This window comes from Lithobates pipiens, unplaced genomic scaffold (genome assembly GCF_037356315.1).
Source record: "Lithobates pipiens isolate NorthernLeopardFrog02 unplaced genomic scaffold, aLitPip1_a1.2 Scaffold_13, whole genome shotgun sequence".
Classification (NCBI taxonomy): domain Eukaryota; kingdom Metazoa; phylum Chordata; class Amphibia; order Anura; family Ranidae; genus Lithobates; species Lithobates pipiens.
In genome coordinates, this window is record NW_027507718.1 from 163,107,270 (window position 1) to 163,119,314 (window position 12,045).

General features: G+C 42.8%; 1 protein-coding gene across 3 annotated transcripts in view; it reads left to right on the forward strand.

The window, feature by feature from the left end:
* The first annotated feature begins 4,210 nt into the window (after positions 1-4,210).
* Positions 4,211-12,045, forward strand: part of ANGPTL4 (angiopoietin like 4) — a 99,892-nt gene continuing 92,057 nt past the window's right edge. The window contains exons 1-2 of one of the 3 annotated variants that reach the window (XR_013272221.1): positions 4,211-4,867; positions 8,158-8,268. Coding sequence is in view for 2 of the 3 variants with exons in the window: in XM_077475780.1 (XP_077331906.1) it covers positions 4,394-4,867; positions 8,158-8,268 (585 nt within the window). In the remaining variant the exon portion in view is untranslated. The remainder of the gene's footprint in view (positions 4,868-8,157; positions 8,269-12,045) is intronic. The other 2 variants (XM_077475780.1, XM_077475781.1) reach the window with 2 other exon arrangements.

The window sequence follows — 12,045 nt, forward strand, 5'->3', positions numbered from 1 at the left end:
GTCCACTGCGAACCTTGTGGTTCCTGAACTTTTGGTCACGTTCGCGTTACGTCCCGTCGGAAGTTCGTCCATCACTATAAAGTAGTAAATGATAAAAGTATGTATATGCATTAACCAATCTGGTTCAATAATGGTATGGGCTTAGAATCTGGGGGACAATCAAAAAATTTTAAATAAATAAATAAAATGTGTAGATAAAAAAATATGACAAAAACAGTGTGATAGAGTTTGTGTACCGCATAGCATGTATCCAAGTCCATTGTATATGTTAGCTAATATATGAGGGTTTATTTATGCTAATATACTTCCGGAACGCAAGACTGAAAGTGACGACCTGAGAAGTCTTTCTGGCGTGTTTTGCTATTTGGGGTCATTTTCTCCTTTTAAGCGATGCTGTTTGGGGGGGTTCAACCCTAGATGACGACAGTGTAGTTGAAACGCGTCGGGTGGACCCCCTTACAGACATCACTGTTTCTCTGATTATGCCAATAATGATCGATTGAAATGTGAGTGTTCATTTTTTATTTATTTTTATTAAACCACTTGTTAAACGGTATCACACTATGCTGGTTCTTTATATGCATGGCTTATGATACCCAAGCTCCTTCCCATCTGATGACTGAATATCTTATGATGATTACCACTGATGAATACATGGTTTGAGGTTCTCCGGGAGTAGGGATGAGCTTGGTGTTCTCTAATACAGCATCTGCCGGAGTTAGTGGGTGTTGTGTGCCTCCAGCACAGTACAGTATACACCTGTATCTACCCTTTATTGCTGGTGTTCTCTAATACAGGCATCTGCAGGAGTTAAAGTGGGTGTTGTGTGCCTCCAGCACAGTATACACCTGTAGCTACCCTTTTATGCTGGTGTTCTCTAATAAAGGCATCTGCAGGAGTTAGTGGGTGTTGTGTGCCTCCAGCATAGCACAGTATACACCTGTATCTACCCTTTATTGCTGGTGTTCTCTAATACAGGCATCTGCAGGAGTTAAAGTGGGTGTTGTGTGCCTCCAGCACAGTATACACCTGTATCTATCCGTTATTGCTGGTGTTCTCTAATACAGGCATCTGCAGGAGTTAGCGGGTGTCGTGTGCCTCCAGCACAGTATACACCTGTATATACCATTTTTTGCTGGTGTTCTCTAATACAGGCATCTGCAGCCTTTAAAGTGGGTGTTGTGTGCCTCCAGCACAATATACACTACCCAATTGCTGTTTTTCCCCATCTCCCTGTAGGCCATTACTATGTCTGGAAGGCCAAGAAGGAGAGGCAGACAGTCACGAGCCAATAAAAGAGGGCACGCTGCATGGCCTCCCTGATCCTGCGGAAGGATCCTCGTATTCTTAGGATCAAGGAGAGGGACCATTACTGGCTGGCCACTCTCCTTGATCCATGGTACAAGGTTAAGGTTGCAGACCTTATCTTGCCGTCGCAGAGGGAACAGAGGATGAGACATCTTCGGGAGGCCTTGCAGAAAGGTCTGTGCAAGGCGTTCCCAGAGACTGGGAGGTTACAAACTCCTGGTCCTGGACAACGTGTTGCTGAGGCTTCGGTCAGTCACAGAAGGAGCGGTGGAGAAGGTGGCCGTCTGACCAATGCATTCAGACAATTTTTTAGTCCGCAGCCCCAAGGTATGATCAGTTTGCAGCAACCATCGCCAGTGTCTGATTTACATGGTGCAGGAATACCTAGGGGCAAGGTCAGACTTGGGCACCTTTCCCACCAAAAATCCTCTGGCTTACTAGGTCTTGAGGATGGATCACTGGCCAGAGCTTGCACAGTATGCAATTGAGCTACTGGCCTGTCCTGCATCCAGCGTTCTTTCGGAATGCACCTTCAGTGCTGCTGGAGGCCTTGTAACCGATCACAGGGTGCGCCTTTCCACTGACTTGGTTGATCGACTGACCTTCATAAAGATGAATCAGTCTTGGATCACCACCAGCTACCAAGCATCTGAAGCTGATGTAACCGAAAAATATTTTTTTTTTGAAATGTCACATCCCTTCAAGACTGCCTATGCTGATGCTGAGTGACTGTCCTGTTATGTTGACTGTCTATCCTCTTCCTCCTCAGTGATCCTGCTGATAGCTTGGAAGAACATTTTTGGCTCTGGGTGACGCCCCCAGCCCAATTTTTCAAGGCCCCCCAGACAGCTAATCAGGGATGGCAGAAGGGTGGAGCCAGAGACTGAGAGCGAAGGAGTCCCGGACCCTCCCTTTGCCTGATGAGACCAGTTGTAGCATGAGGAGAGAGACACCCTGCAACATCACCTGTCATCATCAGTGACAGGTGAGCTGTGTGTGGGAGTACAGGTGAGGTGTGCTGGGACTTGTAGTTCACCCCCTCAGCTGCCTGCCTGACATACCACAAGGGGCGCTCCACTCTCTCCGCATCTGATGACAGGCAACGTGACAGGTGGCAATCCACATCTTTTGGCAGGCAGTGTGGCAGGTGATGTGGCAAGTGACATAACGCTTCTGGTGACAGGCGATTACTTTACATTTATTACTGCAGTGTAATAATAGAAATAATGCGCTTCGATCACACCGACACCATATCAAGCATGGTGCCGTGATGATTGAATTACTAACACCAGCCATTGCCCGTGAAAAATCCTATGTTTTCCAAAAAGCTTAAAAATTGATTTTTTGACTGGAGCTACACTTTAAAAATGTACCAGTTCAAAATTACAAACAGATTCTACTTAACACAACAAACCTACACAGTCCCTGTCTTGTTTGCACTGCCTGTATACTGCTGTTCTGCGTATATAGGGCCTGGGGGCCCCACGCCTTTCCTTTTTTTAATTTGGGTACGGGGTTCCCTTTAATATCCATACAAGACCCAAAGGGGCTGGTAATGTGCGGGGGGGGCTACCCATGCCATTTTTCTCAATGCTTTTTATCCGTATTGCCGAAACCAGATATTACATTAAAACCGCAAGCAGTTTTAAATTACTTTTTTTCCCTTAAATGTCATTTTGTGCAGGGACTGTTCGAAACACAGGGAACACGTGGCACTTCACAGGCATACTATAGACACCCCCAGGCACGATATTTAAAGGAATATTTCACTTTTTTTTTTTTTTTCACTTTAATCGTCATTAAAATCAGTGCTCCTGAAAAAACGTTAGTTTTAAAAAAGAAAGTTGGCATTGACCCATGTCCCCTGGGGCAGGATCCGGGTCCCCAAACCCTTTTTAGGACAATATCTTGCATATTAGCCATTAAAAGTAGCACTTTTTTTGCCAACATTCGAGTCCCATAGACTTCAATGGGGCTCTAAAGTTCGCACAAATTTTCGGTCCGTTCGAAAGTTCTGGTGCGAACCGAACCAGGCGGTGTTCGGCTCATCCCTAATCCACATACAGAAGGGACAATATAAATGAAATGGTGTGTGTTTAGTATCACTTTAATGGCCCTGTAACTGTTTTTTTTTTTTTTTTAAATAGGTTCTTACTGTGTTTTTTTTCTACCTCTGTGCAACGTCCTTCATGAGTTCCAAAACCTCTCCTTTTCCCCTCACTTCTGTTTATCTGGAACAAGTGGTGCATGTTTGTTGCAGTCATGTGCATTGTTCTATGCACAATCCAATCCCATAATCCCCAGTCCATAGTTCCTAGTCCATTTTGGGAGTGAGCAAGTGGGGGTGGATACATTCCTCCATACAGTGGGACCATGGAGAATGAAGGTAGTCACCCCCTAACAGAAAGTTCGATCACCGAATTTGGAGATTTGGAGGAGGCTGGGAGCAATAGAAGGTACTTTTTGAGATTAGAATTCATACTTGATTGGCTTTTTTAATACAAATTGATACATTTCTCATTACAGTAACATGTAAAATTGCTTACTGTAATCAAATCTGCAGAACACTATAAATATAAAAGAATGTCAGATTTGCATACTGTAGTTAAAAGTTGATAGCTATATGATAGTTTTCCCCCTTGACTTTTTAAATTTTTCTTAGTTTAGAGATATGCAGTGGGTTGCACCACAACATAGAATCATTAACTGAATTCTTTAAAACAAGTGTAGGAGTGTGGAGTAGAATACACAATTTTGTAAATACAAAATTGTAAAAATAAGCCTTGCCACCAGAGGTGCAAGGATTTTACAGCATCTTTGTAGCAAAAGGGTTAAGACCAGCCCCCAATCACGTTTCCAGCATACACAGTGAGGAGAGTTCCTCCTCCAGACAGCTACAAAGAGTCATTTGGTTTATAACCAGACAGAGCTGAGGCGAGAGAAGAGTTCAGATGTGCTTGTCAGTTATCCCGTTCTTCTTGTAACCACTGAGGACTGAAGAAACAAATTCTGTATGCACAATAGGAAAACTACTTGATGCAGAATTATTAGTTTAATTGAGACAGGATCCAAAAGCAGCACCGCAATGAAGCTTTATTCAATTTTTTTGTTGCTCGTTACGTTAAACGGTGCTGAGAGCTGGGGTCTCTCCCCTGAAAAAAAAAATCAATATGCCTCCTGGGATGAAATGAATTTGATTGCTCATGGGCTACTCCAGCTAGGGCATGGCTTGAAAGAGCATGTGGATAAAACTAAAATTCATTTGAGGGAGATCACAGGCAAGTTAAACCAACACAATGTTTCTATGGCAGCACTCCTCAATAATGCCAAAGAATTCAGAGACAGTGCAGATGTGCTGAAGGACAGGATGCAGAAGCTGGAGCAAAGAGATAAACAATTGCAGGATCTAACTCTACTCCTCCGAGAGAAGCTACAAGGGGTCAGTAAGGACAGAGCGGTCCTGGACAGTAGGCTACAGAACATAGAAGAAAAGCTCCGGCACTTTGAACCAAGCAACAATGACAATATTAGTGCCAAGGAAGATGTTCAGAGCATTCAGGTAAGCTTTCAATAAATTTTCATGTTTTTCTTCATAGCTACAGGAATCTGATAAGTGGACATGCAACATTACATAAAAAAAACACCTCATTATTATATACAGAATATAGCTTCCTTCTATGCATAACTTGTTTCATAAGTAGTGGTGGGGGGGAGGGAGATTGACTCTCTTTATTTGTTCTGTTTCTGTTTACCATTATCTCTGAGAGTAAAAGTGAAAGAAAATTCCAAATTTTGGGTTGTCACCAAAACAGGGATAGAGGAGAAATCTTCCAATGTGAACACTTGTTTTGGTTACAGCCAAAGATTCCCTCACTTTGGATAGGTTTTCTCTGACTTACTGTTTTGGCTATGGGACAGAAAGCAAAGGGAAATCTTCCCAATGGGTCACAGGTAGTGGCGGCCGCACCCTCTCTTCTCGCCACCTCCCTATATGCAGTGAATAGATTCATGCATAGCATAAATCTATCCACGGCTGCCCCCTATTCATGTGTCTGGCCCCTTTAGGGCAACCGGGCACATGAATTACAGTGGCAAGGTTTTTTTTGAAGCACCTTATTAGAGCCAGAGGCTCTAATAGGCTTCAAAATAGGGCGGACTCGGGTCACAGAGGATGCGTCCGGAGCCCACCCGGGTGTGTTGCAACAGCGAATGAATAATCTCTGTTGCAACACTGATCCTTCTCCTGGCCAATCCAGAAGCAGGTATGAAACCATTTCCCAATTGACGAAAAGGTCAGGCGATCCTATTGGACGCCTAGTGCCAGGAGGAGCAGAGAGGAGACACACCGCGGAAGCTGCTCCAGGAGAGGACACCGGAGCAGTTTTCCCCTAGCCTGCCATGCTGGAAGATGGCCGAATCCGCTGCAACCGCTGCTCTCACCTCTCGCATCCAGGGTGAGGACAGAGGGTGGTGGTGGTGGCAGTTGTGCTAGTGCCACTCCACCGGTGGCGTGAGGAGGTGGTTTGCTGCCCCCCCCCAAAAAAAAAAAAAAAACAGTCACCACTGGTCACAGGTGGCAAAAAAGAAACTGACAGTGGTTACAACCTGTCTTTACTCTATCCTAAAATAGTTCTTAAGGAAACAGTGGTGTAGTGGTTAGCACTCTCGCCTAGCAGTAAGAAGGGTTGCTGGTTCAAATCCCAACCACGACTCTACCTGCCTGGAGTTTGCATGTTCTCCCTGTGTCTGTGTGGGTTTCCGCCAGGTACTCCGGTTTCCTCCCACAAACCAAAGACATGCAGGTAGGTTAATTGGCTTCTGTCCAAAATTGGCCCTAGTATATGAATGGGGACCTTGGCTTGTGGGCTCCTTGAGGGTAGGGACCAATGTGAGTGTGTAATGTACAGGGATAGGGACAATTGTAGACACTCAGGTTGAACTGGATGGACTGGTGTCTTTATTCAACCTTGCTAACTATGAAACTATGAAACCCTCCCTGTAGGTTTGCACAAACTATTTTTGATGATTGTGGGGGAATCTCAAGAGATGGACCCTGTGTCAGCATCTATGAGTGTATTGCATGGAGTGCAGTACAGATAGCAGGTGTGTATTCATTTTTCTTTAAAAGGGTATGCAAGAGAAGCTGGTTATTGGAGGGGTGAAGATGCAGAGGGTGCAGAATGTAGGGTAGTGGAAGATGCAAGGGATGCAGAATGTAGAGTAGTGTGAGATCTAGGGGATGCAGAGGGATGGGAAATTGGAGATACCGGGAGGAGAATCAGTGTGACAATAGCAAATATTCATTCACTATTGTCACACAAGTGGGCATGCTCGATCCCACTCTTTTTTTTTTTTTTTTTTTAAGCCTTAAGCCTTAAACATTGGAATCCATGCGTCCAGCGCCCCCGCATGTAGATTAGGGAGCCAACGCATGAATAGGGGGGATGGTTCCCCCGCACCCTGCATTACGGGCCACCACTGCTGGGTGGTATAGGTGATCAGCACAAAGCCAAGTTAGGTCTTTTATAATTGAGAGAGTGTGAGGATCTTTGGGTGAGATCTCCCCTGCATTATTTTGAGAAGTCATTGGGTGACTGAAGTAAACAGCATCAACCTATTTTTACACATGTATCAATATGTCTTTTACTATTTAGAGTGTATTAATAATATAGTTACTACAGTTCATGTATCAAGAAAACAGTAATAGGCTCAGGTAATCCAGATTTTGCCTGTTTAGACAAAGCTAAAAAATATTGTGATTTATTACTAAATATTACATATTCTAAAAAAAAAGTTGCCTAAGTTTTGTAAAATGTAATCCACAGATTGCATTGTTTCATATATGCTGCAACTAGAATGCTCTGAAATAATTTCTTATCCAAAAATAAGTACACTGACTTACAGTATAGAGAGAAATAAGATCATTTACAAGCAGATGGGGATTTCTGGCTTCCATTTGACTTCCTACATGCATGTTACAGTCAAGTGACTCAGAAAGTATTGAAGTTAGAAACAGCAAAGTAAGTGGGATTTTCGGAAGGAGGTCAGCAATGAAATTTAAATAATTGTTTCAGTTCCAGTTTTCTTTAAAGGAAGATTATTGTACGTGAAGTTAGTCCCTATTTCGGCAAAATTAAATATTAGTAATTAATCAAATTATGAATTTTTCTAAAACTGTCTTGTACAAAGAAAATCTCAGCCATTAGAGACACATGTAGATGTAGATAAATATTAAAGTGGTTGTAAACGGTTTAAAAAAAACCCCCCAAAAAAACCTGCAAGACAAAGGCATAATGAGCTAGTATGCATAGCATTCTAGCTCATTATGAATTACTTACCTGAGATCGAAGCCCCCACAGTGGTCCTCGTTCACCGCTTTGGTGGCCGACATCTCCCCAGGGAGTTACTTCTGGGTATCGTGGCTCTGGCGCGGTGATTGGCCGGATTCAGGATGACCTCACTCCTGCATATATGCGCGCAGAAGGTACCAGTAATGACACAGTACTACTGAAGCAACGGCACGTACGTACCGTTGCTTCAGTTTGCTTAAGTACGCATGTGCCAATGACGTCGGCACATGCAAATACAGGGATATCTCCTAAACCGTGCAGATTTAGGAGATATCCAGTGTAGCTACAGGTAAGCCTAATTATAGGCTTGCCTGTAGTATAAAGTGGTTGTAAAGGGTTTACAACCACTTTAAGAATACATGTTTTCATTAATAGTTTAAGGCACATTATATCACAGACATTCTTTTTGTCAATCCACACATTTTCAGACTAAGGTAAAAATTTTAATTTCAAAAAGCAGAAATAATGTTTAACTGTTACGATATTTGCTCTATTTCAGTCACAAATGGAAATCCAGAGTAAAAGAATCAGTGAACTTTTGGAAAAGATTAAATTCCAGCAGTATAAACTGGACAAGCAGAATCTGCAGATTAAAAATATACAAAGCAAAGTAAGTCAACATTTATACTGCTTCATTTTTCAAAGCACTCATGTATTCAGGGTGAAGACAACCTTGGTAATAGACAACAATTATGATAATTGTGAAAGAAACACCCAGATGGTTGCCCTAAAACAGTTTTTATTTTTTTTATTTTGTTTAGAGCAAGGGAGGGTTATAACCCCTGTCAGATTTTTTATTTTTTTTGCCATCTGTGTCCCATTTCGGAGATTTCCCTTCACTTCTTGTCTTATCGCCAAACATGAAGTGAGAGGATATCCCTGCAAATGAAAGTAATCCCTTGGGATCCTTAAAGCGGGAGTTCCGCCGTTTTTTGTTTTCAAAAGTCAGGAGCTACAAATACTGCAGCTGCTGACTTTTAAAATAAGAACACTTATCCGCCCAGCGCGCCCGCGATGTCGGCACCCGAAGCCAATCTCTCGATCAGCTCTCGGGTGGGCTATCTTGGGTATCTTGGGTATGGGAAACAGGAAGTTAAGCCTTGCGGCTTCACTTCCCGATTCCCTACTGCGCATGCGCAAGTCACGCTGCACACAAAGGATGGTCCCTGCTGTCTCTGGGATCCGTGTGTTTCCCAGCAGACAGCGGGGGACCCGCAGGAAGTGGCGTAAATACCCGCAGATTCTGCAGATATCTATGCTGGAAGTGGGTGAAAATACCTGTACTATACAGGTATCTGCACCCCCCCCTCCCCCCTGAAAGGTGACAATTGTGGCACCGGAGGGGGGGAGGGTTCCAATGAGTGGAAGTTCCACTTTAGGGTGGAGCTCCGCTTTAAGTCTCCAGATCTAGTATTCCCATTGGAAGATTTTTCGTCTATTAATATTTTTTGGGGACAACTCAAAATTTGAACGCTGGAACTTGACAGCTATTAAGCAAGCTTGAAAAACATCAGTTTTGCCACTTTTATGTGCCACGTCTAACGGCATTTATGAGCGTTTGCGTTTAGAAGTGTTTTTTACAGATGCCCACAGTGCAGGAAGAACCTCTCTTTCTCTCTCTCACACTCTTCTATCTCTTATCTCTCTCTCTCTTTGCTTTTAGTTATACTTTAAGAAATTCCTATAGATGGTTTTTCTTTCTTTGATGTACCGGTAACTGTATTCAGCTGGGTTGGAAAGAAATCATTTCATGTCTACAGCCACCATAAAGTTTAAGTATGCTTTAATTACTTATGATTTATTTGTTACTTATTATTATTATTATTATTATCATTATTTATACCTGTCTTCAACCTGCTTACAAAAAAATCAGGTGCTACCTGTTTTACTGACAAACAGGATATTCATACACAGGAATATCCAGCCTATAAGCTGTGTTACATCCTCTGTAAACACACACTGAGTTTGGCCAATGTTGAAGAGAGCTGAAGGGAAGATGCGGGAAAAACTGTTTTAAATAGAAATGTAGTCCTAGATAGTGTGTATCAGCCTTTTCAACCAGGTTTCCATAGGTTGAGCTGCGGATGGATCGATCTCCCACCTCATGGTGCTTGCATAGTCCTTGCATCAGTATTATTCCACAGAGTCAATTGTGTGGGACTAGTGAAGCCCTTCCTCTTGTCAGTAGCCACTGACTCCGTTATTCTTTTTACCTGCCTGTAAGGGTGACATTCTTTCCACTGTTCAACGATATCAGGCACATTCTGGTCACTGATCCTCAATGTAACAGGGCATTCTTCCCTTTTGCCACCAATGTAACAACAGATTCTTGCCACCAATGGCAACCAGTGTAGTTAGTCTTCAACTAACCACTAATCTAAGGGATCACCACTCCCTCTGAAAGTAAATAAAAGTTAACACACCAAACAGCTAGTGTTTAAATATTTGCATATATTATCAGCTTCATAGTAAAAAAAAGGTATACATTATTCACATAAATATAGACAAAAAAATCCTACCATCCAACCACTAATCTAGGCAAAAGCTCAGTATCACCTGTATCAGAGCAAGGGTCAATTACAAAGTTGTTCCATCTCCAAGATTTGCACATTTTGTTAGCTAAGTGGCAGATTGGCTTGTACTCCCACCGCCCCCCCCCCCCCCCCCTATCCTCCCTTTACACCCACCTCCTCTACATCCCTTATCCATACTTATCACTCTCTACCCTTGGCCCTTATCCCCTTCCTCTCCTTCCTCCCCTCTCCCTTCCTGGGTCCCCTACCCCTTCCATCCCCTTTCCACCTCTCCCCTATCCCTCATTCTTCCTTTTGGACCTCCACTGGACATTTTCCCCCATAAGATACGCCATGACCCCTGCCTACTCCATTACAAGGATGCAACCTTTTTGTTAACACAACACTTATTGGATTCTCTTCTCTGTGTTAGACCCCTTTCACACTGAGGTGCTTTTGGGCTAAAAAATAGCACCTGAAAAACGGCTCCCCTGCAGTCTGTGTGAAAGCCCAAGGGCTTTCACACTGAAGCGATGCGCTGGCAGGACGTCAAAAAAACTCCTGCAAGCAGCATCTTTGGAGTGGTGAAGGAGCGATGTATACACTGCTCCTAAAGTACCCCTGCCCATTGAAATGAATGGGCAGTGCCGCCGAACCACCAGCAAAGCGCAGCTGCAGTGAGGCTTTGCGGGTCGTTTTAACCCTTTTTTGGCCACTAGCGGGGGTTAAAAGCTCCCTGCTAGTGGCCGAAAGCCTCAGCAAAAACGACAGTAAAGCATCGCTAAAAATAGTGGTGCATTGCCGCTGACGCCTCGGTGTGAAAGCAGCCTTATGGTTTATGTATTGTTGTATACTGTTACTCTTACTACTAAAATTTGATACCATGCACCCTCTGGCAGACAATACATGCTGATACTGTACTGCAGATTCTCGCATTAAGTATGTAACCATATCTGCTGAACCGTCTATGTACTAAATTGTTCCATAATGTTTATTGATAAACAAACAATCAAAAATGAAAAAGTGGCACAATGAGGAGATCTTGTAAACATCTACATAATAGTATGTGGTATAATACCAGGAAAGCAACACAAAGGAATACAAATACCTGGAGGCAGGTGGAGGTGGAAGTAACCAACAATGTTTCAGGGTGAAGAACCTTTTCTCAAGTCAAATTTTAGGTGGGAGATATTCAGATGATAGTGTGCGTTTGACCATTGCTGTAATACAGGTGATAGTATACTTTTGATAGACTAAAATTGCTGTGTCCCCTTATGTTATTAGTAGCACCACATCCCAACATAGTATAGAAAAAATAAATAGAGCTTATTCACATGAAAATATAGCATCATGGAAAGATAAGGGACTTTTCTTGAGGTGTGTGTGTGTGTGTGTGTGTGTGAATTGATCAAACAATTTATAAACGTGTTATGGAAAGTTATACATTTTTATTTTTCATATATAATTTATCCTAAAATCAATGAAGAGTAATTTTGTATTTGTACAGTAATATGTCCATATACCTCTACCCATACACTATGTAATTTCATATGTATTCTATAAGGATCTCAATTATCTTGCAATCTCGGGTAGTTGGGGGATGAGCAGGCACATTCCATTCCTTTTGGGTCTGAGCAGCATTACGCTCAAATTCATGGTGTAAGCTTTATGTGCACCCTTTTGAATATAAAAGCTCCCATTTTTTTACACTCAAGACCCGTTTATGAGCCCTTTTCCACCTCGGTAGTGTCATAAGATTTCTCTGCCTTAATGGGCTCCCAGGTTGATAATGCAGAGACCGGAAAAGGGGGAAATGTTGATAATAGTGGGCCAATTAGAAACACTTGCATGTTCATTCATTTGTATTTTTTTGT